The following is an 18,735-nucleotide window of genomic DNA, read 5'->3' as shown; positions in this document are numbered from 1 at the left end:
GCATTCAAATGTATTTAAAGCATTCAAATGTAATAACATATACTTAGCTAAACTGATCATGCTTCTCTTTATTTTTGACATTGTGTAGCACCATAAAATATAGGAGACTGGACTGAATGTCTTGATCTTCAACATAACCATTAGATAAAGTATTGTTTAAACATATATGCTACTCAACATTTACTCTACACATAGAGAAACTTTCAGTTTTCCTCAGAATTTATCATGGGTTTAATAATTGTGTTTTATAAAAGTTAAAATGATTTTTTTCTTACTGAACTCTTCTATATAAGGAGGCTTTTACTGAAAATCCGATATGGAAGACGTGAAATGCATATTTTAGCTATGGAAGACTGTATGCACTTTGTTTACTTTCGAGCGTATACAAGTACTATAAAATGTTTTGTGTTATTTCCATGAACATATTATTTTAGGAGTTAGCATTCCTGTATCAAAGTTGTTATTAGTTGTTTTCTTAAACTTTTAAAATCTGAGAAGCATAGTAAGCACTGCATTTAATTTAAAGTGGAACTTCATTTCCTTTTCTGGAAAGCATGGGCTAATTCTCTTTGCTCAGCAGAATGTCTGTGAATCCATTCTAATGAGTCTTTCTGGCTTCCACCCATGTCAAATCCATATGATCTAATTTGTGTGAAAAATTTTAATGCTCACTGAGATTTTTAAGAATTAATTAAGTGTGAGAACTGGTTAGCCATAGAGTGGAGCTTGCTATTCATAGAAAGGTGGCAGAATCAGAGCTCTGTGGAAATTACATTACCTGAACATTTGATTTTTTAACCACCAATTTGATTGACTCTTGAAAGGAAAACTACCAAATACAATTTATTTTCTTTAACAAAATATATCTATAGAAGTCTCCATAGTCAGAAAGTAGTAAGAACAGTGTTCCCAAACATCATATTGTATAATGAAATCAAGTTGCTTTGGCTTTGAGCATGCAGGGCATTTAGACCAATGACCTGTTTTCCTTGGGCTCTGATGACAGGCCTTGCTATTTTTGTGTATTTTCAAGAAGTGAAATGTTTAGCCTTTTAAAATTGTGTTTTTGTAGAGAAGCCAGGAGAATGGGCATTGCTTACTTTCACTCTGTACAATGACACAAGTGTGCTTACAGTACTCTCCTCCTCTCTCCACCCCCTTCCCATCCTTTTCATAGACGCGCATCGGGAATTCCTTCACAGGCCTGCGTCTGGATACGTGCCAGAGGAGATCTGGAAGAAAGCTGGTAAGAATTGTTTAAAAACATGAGTTTCGTGTTCTGGCAGCTGTGTGCAGTTGTTAATGCAGTGATGTGAGGAATGACAAGAAAGGACTTTACTGCTAACAACAACAACAGCAAAAACAAAACAAAACAAAAACCACAAAGCAAACCAAAACAAAACACCTGATTAATATTCTTAAACCAGGCCTGATTACAAGATGAAATCATTTTTATTTTAGTAACATCTGCCAGTTTCACTATAATTGAGAAGTTGGCAATATTTCCATTATAAAACTCCTTTTTTTTTTCAGGGCCATAATGATTTCAGGCTGAAACTTGGCATAGGAGGTCTTAGCTCGCATGCATTTTTTTTCTATGATGAAAAAAATCTAATGTCTTAGAAATTAAATTGCATACTTCAGCCTTTTCTCCTGCATTCTTAAAAAAAAAGAAAAAAAAAAAACACCCACATCACATCTAGTTGACTTGTTAAAGTACTCAGATAATTTTTTGGTTACAATCGACTTTTAAAATTGTTCTTCTGTACTAATTAGTATTCAACAATCAGAGCTAAATTACTTTTTAAGTGAAATAACAAAGTTACTAAACATTTATTTTTGCTTTTAATATACACTGTCTGCTTTCCATTACAAGATGCTGCTCTGTATTTTGTAATAGTAGATTTAAATCTCCTCATGACCCACTGACTTGTTATTGGGCTTAAAGAAGTCCAGATCTGTGAGAATTTTGGTGGAACCACCTAGCAAGCAAAAACGTTTTTGAAAACCAGCTCAGGAGATGAAACATAAACCTGTTTCAAGAGTTGAAGAGGCCATGAAAAACATACCAAGGCTTTCAGCTACTGTAACTCCAACTCTTAAAATAGTTTGTCTTTTTGAGTTGGGAAACTGGGAAATGCTACTTCTACAAACAGTACAAACTGAAGAGTCAGGGGACAGATTTTTTGTTTCTTTTCTACACAAGATTTCTCTTTGGGATTTCACTCAGCTGTGTTTGTAGTTCTGTGTACTTGCTGACTCTCTAGTCACATGTATCTTTTTTTTTTTTTTTTTTTTTTTTTTTTTTTGAGACGGAGTCTCGCTCTGTCGCCCAGGCTGGAGTGCAGTGGCATGATCTCGGCTCACTGCAAGCTCCGCCTCCCGGGTTCACGCCCTTCTCCTGCCTCAGCCTCCCGAGTAGCTGGGACCACAGGCGCCCGCCACCACGCCCGGCTAGTTTTTTGTATTTTTTTTTGGTAGAGATGGGGTTTCACCGTGTTAGCCAGGATGGTCTCGATCTCCTGACTTTGTGATCCACCCGCCTCAACCTCCCAAAGTGCTGGGATTACAGGCATGAGCCACCGCGCCCGGCTAGTCACATGTATCTTATCCAAGTATTTTTATACATTTTCCAAGAAATACCTGTTTTTGTAAGAGTGATAATGAGCTTTAAAATCTGATAGCATTGTAGGTTTAGTAGCCCCGATTAAGAATCAGAAAGCTGTCTTGCACGTCCAATATGCAAATTAGATAGGTCCATTTAGCTTAAAGGTTAAAATACATATGTTGCTGAACTGTGTAGTTTTACCAGATTTACAATAATAGTTATGTGGTACTCTCAAGCTGTTAAAAATATGCCGAGTACCACCTACCTGGAAAGACGGACAACATCTTCCTTCTGACCATTTTCTCTTCCATTTCTAAGCTGTCAGTGCAACTTATTCCAATGAGAGGTACAAATAATTGTGATTTTGGACAGAAGAAGGGTGACTTTATGTTCAGAGGAGTGAGTCTTTTCTCCACACTTCCCTTTTTAAGTATATTTAAGTGAAATTCTTCATAGTTCATAAAGAAAAATTGCCAGTAAGGTCTTGTGTAATCCAAATTCCTTATGTGCTATTATCTGCTCAAGTCTTTGTTTGACTGCTATTAAGTGAGAACAGATTTTTCTGAATATAGCACCTTTGTTGGAAAGTCAACTTGAATAGCTATGCACAAAGGAAGTCCTACCATAAATGGGAAGCAATTGGACGCAGATTCATAACTGCACTATGTATTTTCCACTTAGTCAGTTGTTTATTTTTTCCTACATGGCATATTGTTATCTATTGAATCCACTATTATTTTTCTTTACTGTCTGTTTTGGGGGGGTTTTAACCTAATTCTGCATGTAATTTAGGTTTTGGGGACTTAAGAGCAGTCCTTGTTTTTGTTGTGTGCTTGCCCTCTCCAAGAAGGGTTAAACCTTATCTAGGAAGTGTTTACATTATTTGTTACAGTGCCTATCATCTACAGTAGGTTTTCAATCTAAAATATGACATTAAATTTGTATTCTTCTCACAGTGGGATCCCTAAACTGCTGCTTAAAAACAGTTTAGGAATAGTTTTCTATGGATAGATGCTAAATTTTAAGGAGTATATTAAATCCTCCAAGTATGGATGACAGTTTCATCTAGAAATCTCCAGTAACTACTTATAATATTTATCTTTATAGGCTTCTTAAATGGCATTTCTAGTGTTCAGTGTCAAGGCATCCAACACGATGAAAACACCAAGGGCAGAATGTGACATCTGCACTCAGCTTGTTACAATTTGAAAGCTTTTATCCTAGGTTTCTAAAATTGGCTATGGGCAAAAATTTTTTTTGAAGAAAACCTATAAAGTGTGTCTTTGCAATGAAATTATTATATGTTATCTTTGTTGCAAAAGATAGGTGAATAAAGTGTTTGAAAAATACAAAAGGGGCAGAACACTCAAAACTTGATGTAGCATAACAAATGCATCTACTTTCACAGAAAATTATAATTACAAGAAGTATACCCTGTGCTTGAAAGTACATCTATAGCTTTTTGCATCATTATATTTTGAAATGATTTCAAACATGCAGGAAAGTTACAAAAAAAGTACAAAATATTCCTCTATAACTTTCACCTAGTTTCCCTTATCATACTTGCTTTAGTATTTTATCTTTTCCTCTCTTTCATCCTCTTCTTTCTCTTAAATATATATATACATATATATATATTTCTAATCATTTTGAGAGTAAGTTGCAGACATAATTTCTCTTTACCTTAAATAATTTGAATGTCAATTTACCAAGAACAAGAATATTCTACTTAACTTCAGTACAGTTACCAAAATCAAGACATTCACATTGATACAAGACTTATTTAATCTACAGACCCTATGCAAATCTTTCACATTGCCCCGAATAATACAGTATAATAACATAACAACACACGTTTTTAAAGATTAGAAATCCAAACAATTGTTCAAGGCCATATTCTCTTCTAAAAGTAGTATTTTTAAAAGCAAAAGTAACAAATGCACTCAAAAGTTACAAGGGGTCTTTATGAAACTGGAAAAAAAATCTAACATAAAGATGGTTTTAAATTTGTAACTGAATGTTTTCTTCAGTGTATTTTTACACGATCAGAGAATGTTTGCAGTTGGTAATAAATATTCAAGCACCTTGCAAATGTCCTACCAATTCTCTTTGCTGATCTGTATATGCCTGTGGGATTAGAATAGGAATGCATAATTTAAATATAAATTGCCTGATTTGCATATACAATTAGTCAAGCTACAGCTTTGATCGTAAGCAAAAATTATTGTCCTGTATTACCACTTAGATAGAATTTTAATTCACCTTGAATATTCAAACTAAATTAGACCCTGGCTGTATAGTTAGAAGGGCAGTACTTCCCTTGTGCCCCAAGTCATTTATGATAGGGTAATAAAGGCATCTTTTCACCTCCTAGTGAAGAAGGTGCTGTAAGCTGTTTGCAATACTCTGATTCTACACAGATTTTAAATTCATATCTTAAAGCAGCTAACAAAGGCTTAATACAATTTAGTTAATATTTCCAGCATGGATCTTTTACTTATATTTTAGTTTATAAAACCTAACAGACAGTAATTGCAAAGAAATGTACTTCAGATATAATGCTGCTAAAATGACAGAGGCTACAAAAGTCATGACAGTTAATTAGTAATGGAGAGCTTCTGATGATTCTCAAGTCATGGACGATAGATGTGTGAAATAAACCAGAGGAATTGAAGAAACCATAGGAACACTTGCATCTCTTACATTTTTAATCTACAGTAAAACATTTTTATTAGGAATCTATGTTTTTAATTAAACAGAACATTTAATTAAGGTACTTTTTAAGTGGGTGAAACAATTAAGTGCAAACACTTGAATGAAACATGTCATAATTAGTTTTAATAGAGTGTTAATTGGTACTAGGTTTGCCAAGTTAATAATTACTGCTTATTAAATTTTCAATTAATCATTGTCATTTTGCTTTGAATAAAGATGAAAATTAGATAAACTAATTCAGGGGGAGGATATTTTCCCCTGTTAATTAGAACAGTTAATTTTTTAAATGGAAATTACTTGTTTTAGTTGTCAATCTTATGTTGTACATTAGTTGAATCTTTGCACCCTTTCCTCAGCCAAAAATAAAGAGCTTATTTGACACCTTGCAGACTCATAGTCAGGCCTGATTGTTTTGGCCCATGGTATGATTCAGTTATATTTGTCTAGTGCAACAGTTGGTTATGCAAAACCACTCTATATATTTGGTAAAGTAAATGGACAGCAGCTTAAAATGTAAAAATGAGATTATTTTCTAAAACTTCTATCATTTAATCTATAAAGGCACATACTTATATTACTCAGGAAATGACTTTTCAAAAGTAAAACTGGATCATCCATTATAGCATTGATTTTCCATTAAAAGGTCTATAGTAACTTAATTGCTATCTGAGTTACCTTTTCACTATTGTGTTGTAGATTATACCAGCAACTAATAGTTTGCACTTACTTGTTTATGTGTAAAATCCATTCTCTCCCTCTCTTTTTTTCTGAATGCTTGAGCTGTGGACCCTCCTATATTCATATTAACTTTTAGCATTGTGGAAAACTAACTTTATGTGTCTGAATTATTCAGACAGGTTTCTTGCGAATGTCCTTGTCCTTTAACTTCTTATCTGGTCTCAGAATCATTTCTGGAGGCATCAATTTGATGAAAACATTATAATAATGATATAGGAATTTCAAAAAATATTTCCATAAATTCAAGTTAAAGAAACATTTTCACTCTTTGTTTTCCTAAATGTATGGCAAAAGATCTGCTAGTTTTTAGACTGCTGGAACTGCCCAATAATTTGGATGAGAGTTATGCTTGTTCTATAGAATTCTATAAAAAAGTAATCAGGTAGTGGGCATGGTGGCTGGTAGGTGCCTTTAATTCCAGCTGCTAGGGGAGATTGATGCAGAGGATCACTTGAGCCTAGGGGTTCGAGACCAGCCTGGGCAATATAGTGAGACCTGACTCGAAAAGAAAAAAAAAAAATTAAAAGAAAAGTAATCCATATCCAATGACTTGGGCTAACCGAGAGTGTTTTCTTGTCTGGTTTGGCCTGACTGGCACACAGAGGAGGCCGTCAACGAGGTGAAGCGGCAGGCGATGACGGAGCTGCAGAAGGCCGTGTCTGAGGCAGAGCGGAAAGCCCACGACATGATCACGACAGAGCGGGCCAAGATGGAGCGCACGGTTGCCGAGGCCAAGCGTCAGGCAGCAGAGGATGCGCTGGCAGTTATCAATCAGCAGGAGGATTCAAGCGAGGTGGGGCGTCTTGGGAGGCTCCAAATAAACAAGATAGTTTTCATTCATTAGAGTGCTCATTTTTTATTCAAGGTGATCACTTTAGACAAATATTTGGGAAAAAATTTAAAACAGTGTGGGGAAAGTCAAGGTACTCGTGAAATTTGCCAAGAGCTGATGACATTTGTCTTTTTATTGAACACCTAATCTTTGCCAAAAAAGGTTTTGAATATGTTTAGTAGGTTACCAATTAAAGTGAAATTCTTATAACTTCCCAGCATTATTTAGAGACTCATAGCTTGGCTTTGTGTGTTTCTGTGTGTGTGTGTGTGTTTTGTGTATGTGTGCGTGTGCATATGTGTATGCTTGCTTTCTAATTGGGATTTAATAGATACTGTGTAAGCCATGGTCTCCAAAGACATCTGGCAGGCTTGGGATTGAAATCACTGCCTTAGCTATTGGTCTTAAAGTCCAATGCTAAAACAATGTTTGCATCAACTGAATATTTCTAACAGATCTTGGAGAGAGTCTGTACTTCCATATTATTTGTGATAACCCATATGATGGTCATTTCATAGTGTAACATTGCTGCTAGAGGTAATATTACATATATTATTGTTCCAGTATAATAATTCTCACACACACACACACACACACACACACACACACCCACCCACCCACCCAGAGCTAGGCTAAATGGCTCAAAGATCTGCAAAGTAACTAAAACACAATATCCAACAAAATGATTTTTAAAATATAGCCTGCAAAATCAGAGCAGAATAGTAATGCTCCACATTAATTAACATAGCATCACAATCCTTAACCCCAGAGTAACTTTAGATAAAGGACTACAATGGGCTGCTCTCACCAAACTGAACTCGCAATGGCATGGACTGATAAATCGATGGTGTACTACAATACATATCTATAATTTGTGAGGGAGAGTAAGTATTTAATTTGTACCAGGCTCTTGTGTAGATGAAAGACTCTGCAGGAATCACTCAATGCCCAGAGTTTCTATTTAATGTGTAGCAGATGAATAACAAGGGGACGAAAGGAATTGATTTTCAACATTTGAAAGTTTCTCAGGAAAAGAGGGACAAAGGGAAGTTTATCTGCCCTTTAACTGCTGACTTTTCCATTGTTCAATTAAACTAGACATAAATTCAGTTTTATTGGTATCTTGTGACTAAGATATAAGGACTTTGTTTTGTGTTTTTATTTTAAAAACATTATTAGCATCTTTTGAGGAGAATTTGCCCTTCTCTGTTCAAATGAGCAATATCGTGAGGCACAGTTGATGTCATCATTAAAACTATCACTTTCACATGAATATTTTAGGGCTGTTAGGTATGTTAAGAGTACTTTTTAGGTCACCAAATTCTAAAGACAGATGTCTAGGAAGAAATTGTCAATTAAGTCTTTGTATTCAGGCAGTAACATGCTGTATTCCTTCAGTATTTACAAGCTTTGTGTCTTTGTTCCTAAAACCTATTTAGAAAATATATGATCTTGACTCCAATATTTAGCATTATAAATATACTCTGTTAAACAGTAAACAGTATCCGTGATAGGTTATTCAGTCATATCTACCACTTATGTAAGAATGGTCTTCTGTAATTTCTTGTTTTTCCTTTTTTTTTTTTTTTTTTTTTTGACCTCTTGGGTGAACTGATCTTTAATATAACATTACCAGTGTCTTCAGTGACACTTTCCCAATAATTTTAAAGCAGAGCATCATAGAGGAAAGGGTTTGGAATTCAGAGGGTCAAATTTCATTCCTGGCTACAGTTCTTACAATTCTGTGATTTTTGAGAAAGGCACTGAACCTGTAAAAGCTTTGATTTTATCATAATCTGAAGAAGAGTGGAAGTGTCTAGTGTATGGCTTGAACCTTGAGTCGTGCTATGGATGAGGAAACTCACCTGGCTAAAATTACACAGCTAGGAAATGGCAGAGCCCCAGCAGGATCGCACAGCATGCTTTCAGTCCCTGTTGTTTTGTAATAGTGAAGTAAGGAGCTTTTCATAAGGATCATTAAGATAATTTTTGGATGCAGATAAAGACGGCAACTTAGGTCTGTTTTCTTATACTTTAAATTGCAAGACCACTTTTAAGACTTGGGGAGGAATCATCTCTAGAAGGATTAAGCCTCTTTTCTCCAAAAATAATGTAAATAATTTCCCAAGAATAGAAGAAAGAAAGATGGAAAAAAGACTTCTTTACACCCAATAAGGTCCATATTGCCATGTGCTTGCTTATTTATTTATTTATTTATTTATTTAGAAACGAAGTCTCGCTCTGTCACCCAGACTGGAGTGCAGTGGTGCAATCTTGGCTCACTGCAAGCTCTGCCTCCCGGGTTCACGCCATTCTCCTGCCTCAGCCTCCCGAGTAGCTGGGACTACAGGCGCTCGCCACCACGCCCCACTAATTTTTTTTGTATTTTTAGTAGAGACAGGGTTTCACCGTGGTCTCGATCTCCTGACCTTGTGACCTGCCCGCCTCAGCCTCCCAAAGCGCTGGGATTACAGGCGTGAGCCACCACGCCCGGCCTGCCTTGTGCTTTAAGTATTTTATGAATTATTCTGTTTTCTAAGAAAAACGAAAGTTCTCATTTCTTAGAAGTTTAATGTGCAAAACTTACCAGAGAGTGCACTGTAACCTAGGGTGCAGGGCAACCACACCTCCCACTTTGGGTGAAACTGTCCATTGACACCTAATGTCGCCGTATAATTATTACGAGCGCCCCCTTACACTGTCAAGTGTCCTGTCTTCAATGATAAGTTGAATGGTCCCACCTGTTAAAGGCCATGTTCATCTGATCAGATGATCATCTTTTGCTAGCACAGCTCAGAGGCAGATAGGTGTGGCAGAAAGTATCCGAGAGGAGGACCCAGAAGTCCTGAATTATGGCCCCAGCTCAGTTACTGTCTCAGAGGTCCTTGGGCAATTCATTTCATTCCTGTCAGCCTCCATTTCTTCTTAAGGAATGGGACGATACTCACTTACCTTGCAAGGTTGTTTAAAAGATTTTTAAAATAGTGTTTTTGAAAGCTGTAACACAATATATTATTATCTGCTCATATTTCCCACAGTTTTTAAAAAATCACAATATATACTAAAGTATTCCTACTGAACAATATTCTTTTCTCCCTTTCCCTTTCTTTATTTGACGCCACCACCTATTGTAAACATCTGCCCATCTCTTACCTAGGTCAGGTATAAACTGTATAGTCCAAATCTATAACAATGTATATGTGGTTAGATACACACATTATTATTCTCTGTCTCCTTCATAGTGACTTTAAGAAGGAATCTAAGCTTCGCAGTCAGAAGACCAGAGTTCTAGGCCTAGCTTGGCCATTTATGTTTCTTCTGGGCTATTTGTGTTAACTCTAGATATCTCTGAATTCTTCTGTCTGTAATTTCTGAATTTACCCTTTCTCTTCCTACCTCAGTTTTCACATGTATAAAATGGAGCTAATGATGCTCATTCTGCTTAGGAAAAACAGCAGTTCTGAAAGACTGGCAGTGGAAATGTTTCAGAAGGAGGAGAGGAGTTGAGATCATTTAATTGGGGAGACCAGCAGAAAGAAGGCTTGGAGGCAGGAATGAATAACTCATGGTTATTATTTGTAGGGGGGCGGGGGCGTGTAAAATTTAGCATCCAAACGGGGATGCTTTTTGGAGTAAGAAAGGGTGCTCTTGCTAAGACAGACCAGTCCAGTAAACCAGGCTGTCCCAGGCTCATGGGAACCCACAGTCAGCAGAGTTATTGGAGGTTGCATGAAGTTTGTTTTGCCTGAGATAAAATAAGACGACCTACAATGTGTGTTTAACTCTACACCAGGCATGGTATAAAGTGCTTTCTACACTTTAGCTCGTTTACTTCTCACATCGACTCTGACAAAGTAGATAGTGCGGCTTTTCTCGTTTTACAGATAAAAAAGCTGTGTCTTGAAGGGATTAGGCCACTTGCTGAGTGTCTCGTGGTCAGTAAGTGTGAGTTGGTCCTTAGCTCAGGCAGCCCGGCTTTCAGGCCACCTTCTTAGTAGCTATATGGCGGGAGTGGGAGGTTTTTGTTTGTTTGTTTTTTTCCTGATTGTGCACTACTGTATCTGTTCTTCATTGGACGTCATGATTATTTCTACCTAGTTCTCAAACTTTACTTGGATTTATAGGCTGATAATTGTTATTACTATCAGTTAGAATGACACTGGACTTGCAGCAGATATCTAAGCTATGTGATGCTTACTGTACTTTCTCTTTTCCCAGTGAATTATATATTTAACCCGGAATAGAATGCCAGCATTAGCATAAATCAGAAATTCACTGAATCTGATCATCTTAAACTCTCTTATTTTTTCCATATTTATTTCCATTTTTCATTTCCTATTTGTGTACAGATAAAGCTTTTTCCAGTGAATGCTCTCAGATTGCAGCTATTTCCAAGGAAACTTCTACAGCTTTCTTTGAGATCCATACCTATACTAGCTTGGGTGATTGAAGCAAGAAACTGCAAGTGAGCACAGAAACAGATAAATACTTTTACTGTTCTAATTGTTTAGAGTTTTAAACTACCAAAGTGATGTTTTCCCCCCAGATTAAAACAGCCTTTATTTATCATTCTTATATAGGTGCAGAACTGCACAGTTATACCAACCTCAGTGGGATCTGTGAAGTTTGGCCCAAACTGGAAATGCCACCTGTGTAGACTCTGAATAAAACATAGGGGCCTCACAGCATGGGTCCTATCAGAGCCTTCACAATCTCATCAGACTAGTTGATTCCCAGAAAAATCTGGAGCTCTCAGAACATGAGCTATGATACTATGTTACAATTTATATATATATATGTACATATATGTGTGTGTGTGTGTGTAGATATATATGTAGTTATACAATATACAATATGTACAATTATATATATATAATTTTTTTTTAAATTAAGAGGTCAGCCATTTGATTCCGTAGATGTTCATGATATAGTAGACAGGGCACTGGGCTAGGATTGACCTTTGGTTGCTCACCTCTTGAAGCTTTGGTTTTCTCATCTGCAAAATTTGGGATAACGTTTCCATGATCTACCTGATTTGCAAGGTGGTTGAGAGGTGCAAACGAGATGAGAAGTGTTTTATTAAAAGAAAAGTCACCTTACAAATGAGCAGTGTGTATATATAAGAAAGAAAGAGGAAAACGGAGAAGAAAACCAGTTAAGAAATGATCCTAACAGGAAGGGTGGCGAGGGAATTAGAGTAGTGACTATGCAATTGGAAAGGAAAGGAGAGAGACCACAGAAGTAAAGTCTGTGCGGTTTGGCACCGAATGGTTCCAGGGGCTAAAGAAAGAGGGGTTTGCAATAAAGTGACAAAGTCTTAGGCATGAGTGTTGCCAAAGACTGAAACGGACCCACTAGAGTTGGGTTTAGGGAATACTGACTTAGAGGAGCATCCTCAGATTAGGCAGTTGAAAGTGGGAGCAAAAACTCAGGAAGAAGATAACAAGGAGAAGCAGGTTTGAGAGTAATTTGCTTACAGCTGATTGTTGAAACCGCAAGATCTCACAAGCGGCAGCATGAGAAGGAAAGGATATTCCTTTTCTTTATGCCAGCATCCCTCCCTCCCTCACTATCAACTGTTTACAGGGAAAAGAACAAACAGTAAAAGAAGTTATTGTATAAGAAAGAAAATTTTAGTAGTATCTAGGAAACCAAAATTAGGGGAAATTTCAACAAGAGGCATTTAATAAGGAAGAACGGGGAAGTAGTCAGCAGTGGTAAATCTTCAGAAATTTTGAGGACAGCAAATGAAGATGGAGAAGAAATTGTTAGTCACTAATGAAGTACGAGGGGAAGTAAGTTAATGTTCTTCCCCTGTAGCTATCAGTGCCTGTGGGTGATAGCACTTAATTTGAATGGGACTTTGAGCTTTCTAATTCTAAAAGTTGCAAGGTACTGGATCTGGAGCAAGGATTGTATCTACTCTCTCTTTCTTCCAGTCGGTACCAAAAGGAGGGAGTGGTGTTAGTACCTGCCATTTATTCAGGACCTACTGAACATCATGCACTGTGCTTAGCACTGACATAATCCTGAATAATCCTGAGGTTATTATTCCTGCTTTACATGTTCTGTTGCTCCAAGAGGTTAAGTAACTGGCTTCTGGTTCCAAAGCCACGAAGTGATGAAGTTGGAAATGAAGTTGGCCTGGCTTTTGAAGCCTGTGCCATTTTCATTACACACTCTGACACCTCGTCTTTGCTGCCTCTTAACTTTATGGTTCAATTTCTGTCCATTTTTGGGAGTTAAGTGCCTGCTAACCTGTTCCTGCCACAATGAGAGCTAATAAAAGATCTGAAATTGACAAAGTGTGGCATTTTGGAAAGAGTATTTTTAATTTCTAATCCAAACATCTGGGTGAATCAAACTTTGGCTATGTAATTTTATATTTTGGTGACTTGGGGCAAGCCTTTTACTGTGAAAATTATTTATTTTGAGGGCCCCAATTTCTGAAACTGCAATCATGTGAAAATGATTTTAAATTGTCAAGTGCAATGCAAGTAGATGATGATGTGATCTTAATGTGAATTTAAGTCAATGTGTTGCCTTCTGTAGGATTCTTAACATTTGAGGAGTTTCAGTTACCATCATTCTATTATATTTAAATTTATTACACATCAATTCTGTGCAAGTTTTTCTGGAGAATTATAGATATGTAAGATCTGGAGAGACTTAAAGCAGTTCAGAGACAAAATAAAAGATATTTTGTCCTTCAGAGAAAGATTTTTCTGCAGTAAGAACCAGAAGGGATATATGCTTATACAAGAAAAAGATCATTCTCTAAATATTTTTCTTAAGGACAAAGAGAAATGCTGGTTTGAAACAAAGTGTCCAACACCTTCAATATGCAGTGTTGGCATTCAAAAGCTTCAATCCATTGGTTCTGTATCTAGCCTTGTATTTAATATATTTAGCAAAGGGGATGTTCGTGTTCAGCCACAAATTCTTCATCTGAGTTACAACCTAACTTTGGTCAATTGACTTATTCTTATTTTTCAGATAGGGAGGAAGATATTTTTATGCCACAAAGGGAATAACATTATCACAAATAAGGGAAGACTATAAAGTGCCATGAGCTTTGGGAATGAAATTTGCTATGAAATGGTTATCTGTGAGCTTTCTACAGTATTGTGGTAATTTCAGTCACATCACTCCTTAGAGGCCTGAAAGGGAAGCTCAGTCATTTAAAAATAAAATAAATAAATAAAACAATTATCAGGAAATACTATCTTGAATATAAAATGCACAAATTGAAAAATGTAAAATTAGATTAAGCCATTAACTGCCTTTATCCCAGCCCTTGTGGATAGACGTGTGGCTGTTAGACACAATTTGCAATGTCCACCTTTGTGAACAGTAGAAAGCTTAGAATGATCCAAATTGGAGTACTCACAAGATTCTGTACCTTCCACTGTTTCCAGAATTGTGACTGTTCAGGGGCTGAGTACCACTGATCAGGCATCAGTCTCGCAGGTATGGATTAGCCAACAGGAAATTCTAGAGCATCCAAGAGAAATATATTAATAGAAATTGCTCTTTCAGTTTTCTAATGAGCTTTTAAGAATGAATATGCACATTGGAGCGTTTGTTAGTTGAACACTCACTAAAGTCCCCTGTACATTCACGGCAATGCAGTGTCAAGAGAAATAAAAATTTGCAGATTTTTTTTAACCAGATCATTAAAATTGCTCTTTTTGTAACTTCCTACAACTGAAGGTTGTTTTTTGTTTTTGTTTTTTTTTTTGTTTGTTTTTTTTTTTTTTTGTCCCAGTGGTGGGTGGTAAATGAATAGTATCAAACAACTTCAGAATGAAACTAGAGGTAAAACTAGCCAGACCCCTTAACTCCTGGATCAGAACCAGACAATACTAGGCAAGAAGGCTCAATTCCCAGCAGCTTCATGATCCAAAACATCTGTTTCTGTATTTGGCACAATTCCACTTTCTTATTTGTAAAATTGTTCCCATCTTTGAAAACACTTTAAAAAATAAAGAAGCCCCCATTCTGTCTCCCTTTCCACTTCCCAGCACATGCATCTGTAATTACCTGGTTTAGTCTGTGTGTTTAATCAGTTTAAATTGAGAATGTTGCAGACATCTGATTTCAATCTGAAGGAGCCATTGAGTATTGGACAGTTACCACCCTGTGTCTGCCAAAACGGGCCTCTGCCAAAAAACGGATAGGACTCACACCAGGGTATTTCCTAAAGAAGCCACTTGACTCAGATTAGATGTTTAATTTCCTTAAAATATTGTTTTGGATGTGAGTCTCTGTTCTCTAATTGGAATATTCTGATGTAATTTAGGAATATCGCTTATTTGCTGAGCTTGTTCCAGGATCCAGCTGGCATTATTCTAAAGCCTAAACCTCAAGGAAGTTAACTTCACTCTGAGCACTGAGTATTATACCTCGCGGCTTTGAAGGGTGGGCCAGGCCCACATTCGCTCACATCTTTGTGGAACCATTGTACATGCATGCAATGCAGTTGAATTAAGTTTGAGAGAGAAAGACTTCTAGTTATGGTAATGAAACTTCTGATCAGAGCTTCTCATCTTTTGAGATAGTTTCTTAATTGAAGTAGGAAAAAATTATTTTCTTCTACTACTGACTATTCACTTAAATTTTATTTTAATTTACAACATTTTTTGACATATCAACCAAGTTTCTAGATTTCCTCAGCAATGTTCACTTAAAACACCTATCATTGGCCAGAGTTTGAGATTTTAAGTTTTTGTTTTGTTTTTCCTTGTTGGATTGTAATTTCTTTTCTTTTTTATTTCTGTTTTTTTGTTTGAGCTTTTCTGCTCAACATAGTAATCCCAGCACTTTGGGAGGCCAAGACGGGCGGATCACGAGGTCAGGAGATCGAGACCATCCCGGCTAACACGGTGAAACCCCGTCTCTACTAAAAAACACAAAAAAACTAGCCGGGCGAGGTGGCGGGCGCCTGTAGTCCCAGCTACTCGGGAGGCTGAGGCAGGAGAATGGCGTAAACTTGGGAGGCGGAGCTTGCAGTGAGCTGAGATCCAGCCACTGCACTCCAGCCTGGGTGACAGAGCGAGACTCCATCTCAAAAAAAAAAAAAAAAGAAATAAGAACATGGCGCTGGGTTCTTTCTAAAAGTTTTATATTGGAGTTCTTGAGTTTGAAGGTTTTCAGCACATGAAAGGCTCTGGGAGCCCGTTGATTTGTTAACAATGTTAGGATGGCTGCTAAAAATTCCCTTGCACATTTTGCACAGTGGTAAAGCCATACACAGGGTGATGGGCTGACATTTCCTAGGAGAATAGTATTGTCAGCAGCTCATGAGCTTGCCTTAAGCCACACAACCAGCATGCTAGAAGCAAAGCAAATGTAGAGAACACAGTAGGGAAACCTGTGAATATCTACTTATGTCAAGGCTTTAAAAATCTTTCTTATCATACAAGCATATAGCATCAGCTGTTTGGGGTTACCAGATTGTAGTCAGAAGTTTGTTTTTCAAGGACATAATCAAAACCAATGAAGATAAAGAATAAAAAGTTGAAGGGCATAAAGCTAAGATCACTTACTATAGCTTTGCATAATGGGGTTTGTCTTGCCAAAGAAACTAGGAACATTTAAACATTTAAAGTCATCTTTCTGAGGTCTTCCTCCCCACCACACTCATAGGACGACCCCTGAAAGTTAGTTTCCTCCTCATTCCTCCTTGCCTGCCTAGGACCTATCCCCAAAAGGTGCTCTTCTGTCTCTGGTGTGTTTGTGCTCTAATTCCTGATGCATTTATCTTAAAGTTTAAATCCTGTTGGCAGCCTCATTCCCACTTTTCTCATGTCTTGCAAAACACTGCCCACAACTGGCAGCGAACTTGCTAGGGTTTGAGTTTTGTTCTCATCACTCCCAGATGAGCCCCAGTTCCCTCTGCTTTTCTGACTTCCAAGAGTTGTTGAGGCACAAAAGAGCAGGAGAGCAGCTCCATTGGCTGTAAAGAACTGTGTGCAAATAGAATTGTTATTTGGCTAGTTTTAGCATTTCTCATTTCTGAAAGCCAAATGAGGCATAGTCAAATTCATTCATTTCACAAATACTTATTGAACACTTACTATCTATCAGGCACCATTCTGGGTGCTTCAGATACAGGGAGAAAAAACAAACCAAGGATCGTGTCCTCCAGGGAGCTGAGGTAAAGGGGGTTGTTTCAACACAGTCCTAGCATTTGGTTGTAAGGTTCACCGAATAGCTGCAGTGAAAGAACTAAAGTCATAGAGAGGTTAAAGGACTTGCCTCACCCTGTCTAGTCTGAAGGAGCAGGGAATAGAATCCTTTATCTACTCTTACTATATTTCTTTGAATCCAATATAGATATGGTTCTGGTAGTTTCTTTGTGATTCCTTTTAGTATCCAAAAGGAAGAAGTTTCTGCTCAGATATATCTGTGTGTCTGACAATTATGGTATAGGTATTGGGAAAAAAATTGGAAATAGTAATTGCTAGTCAGTATGAGTGAAAGGAGAATTTACATATAAAGATCACCAAACCTAAAAAGAAAGGATGTTATAGTAAGAACTTAAAAAGTCTTCAACTACTTTGTTAGATGCCATAGTAGTTGTTGGCAGAACAGTTTGGACAACCATCCCATCAAAACCTGCATTTTCTGTGTTTATTGTGTGTATCCATATGTAAACACCTGGATTTTTCATCCTGACTGTATAGTTCATGAAAAGAAGGCTACAGTGATGCCTAACAAATTTGTCAGACTATTGTCATAACAGTGTATTAATTTGGGATCTTGCTGTCTTCTGCCTTCTCCTTTAGAGTTGCTGGAATTGTGGCCGTAAAGCGAGTGAAACCTGCAGTGGCTGTAACACAGCCCGATACTGTGGCTCATTTTGCCAGCACAAAGACTGGGAGAAGCACCATCACATCTGTGGACAGACCCTGCAGGCCCAGCAGCAGGGAGACACACCTGCAGTCAGCTCCTCCGTCACGCCCAACAGCGGGGCTGGGAGCCCGATGGACACACCACCAGCAGCCACTCCGAGGTCAACCACCCCGGGAACCCCTTCCACCATAGAGACAACCCCTCGCTAGACGTGAACTCAGAACTGTCAGAGGAAAGACAACCAACGCAAAACCAATTCCTCATCCTCAGATGCTCAAAGTTGTTTTTTTTTGTTTGTTTGTTTATTAGATGAATTATCCTATTTCAGTACTTCAGCAAGAGAGAACCTAACTGTATCTTGAGGTGGTAGTAAAACACAGAGGGCCAGTAACGGGTCGTAATGACTTATTGTGGATAACAAAGATATCTTTTCTTTAGAGAACTGAAAAGAGAGCAGAGAATATAACATGAAATGATAGATTTGACCTCCTCCCTGTTATTTTCAAGTAGCTGGGATTTTAAACTAGATGACCTCATTAACCGATGCTTTACCAAACAGCAAACCAAGAGATTGCTAATTGCTGTTGAAAGCAAAAATGCTAATATTAAAAGTCACAATGTTCTTTATATACAATAATGGAAAAAAAAAAAAGAGGAAAACCCTCAAGGGCATGAGCATTGGATACAGCGGTAGACATTTTAACAAGAAGATGAATGGCGTCCGTGGGTTGCTAACTGAACTTTGAAGACCCGCTACAAAACGCGCAGATGTGCAGCAGATTGGAAGGAGACACAGATGTTCGGTTTTTTTCCTGTTTCTGAAAAGAAATAATATCCAGGTCAACAGAATGAAAAATGAAAGATGATTTGCAGTGGGATGTATGAATACAGCAGCAAGAAAAAAAATGCCATAATACAAAAGGCTCCATATATATATATATACACACACACACAAACACACACATATATATATGTATACACACAC

General features: G+C 37.3%; 1 protein-coding gene across 1 annotated transcript in view; it reads left to right on the top strand.

Moving 5' to 3' along the window:
- Positions 1 to 18,735, top strand: part of RUNX1T1 (RUNX1 translocation partner 1) — a 137,722-nt gene that overhangs the window by 118,134 nt on the left and 853 nt on the right. The window contains 3 exon segments of the mRNA XM_025394392.1: positions 1,178 to 1,246; positions 6,664 to 6,854; positions 17,684 to 18,735. The exon segment at positions 17,684 to 18,735 is cut by the window's right edge and continues 853 nt beyond it. Of these exon segments, the coding sequence (XP_025250177.1) occupies positions 1,178 to 1,246; positions 6,664 to 6,854; positions 17,684 to 17,959 (536 nt within the window). The 3' untranslated portion in view covers positions 17,960 to 18,735.

Source organism: Theropithecus gelada, chromosome 8 (genome assembly GCF_003255815.1).
Source record: "Theropithecus gelada isolate Dixy chromosome 8, Tgel_1.0, whole genome shotgun sequence".
Lineage (NCBI taxonomy): Eukaryota > Metazoa > Chordata > Mammalia > Primates > Cercopithecidae > Theropithecus > Theropithecus gelada.
This window is presented reverse-complemented; position numbering and strand designations above follow the sequence as displayed.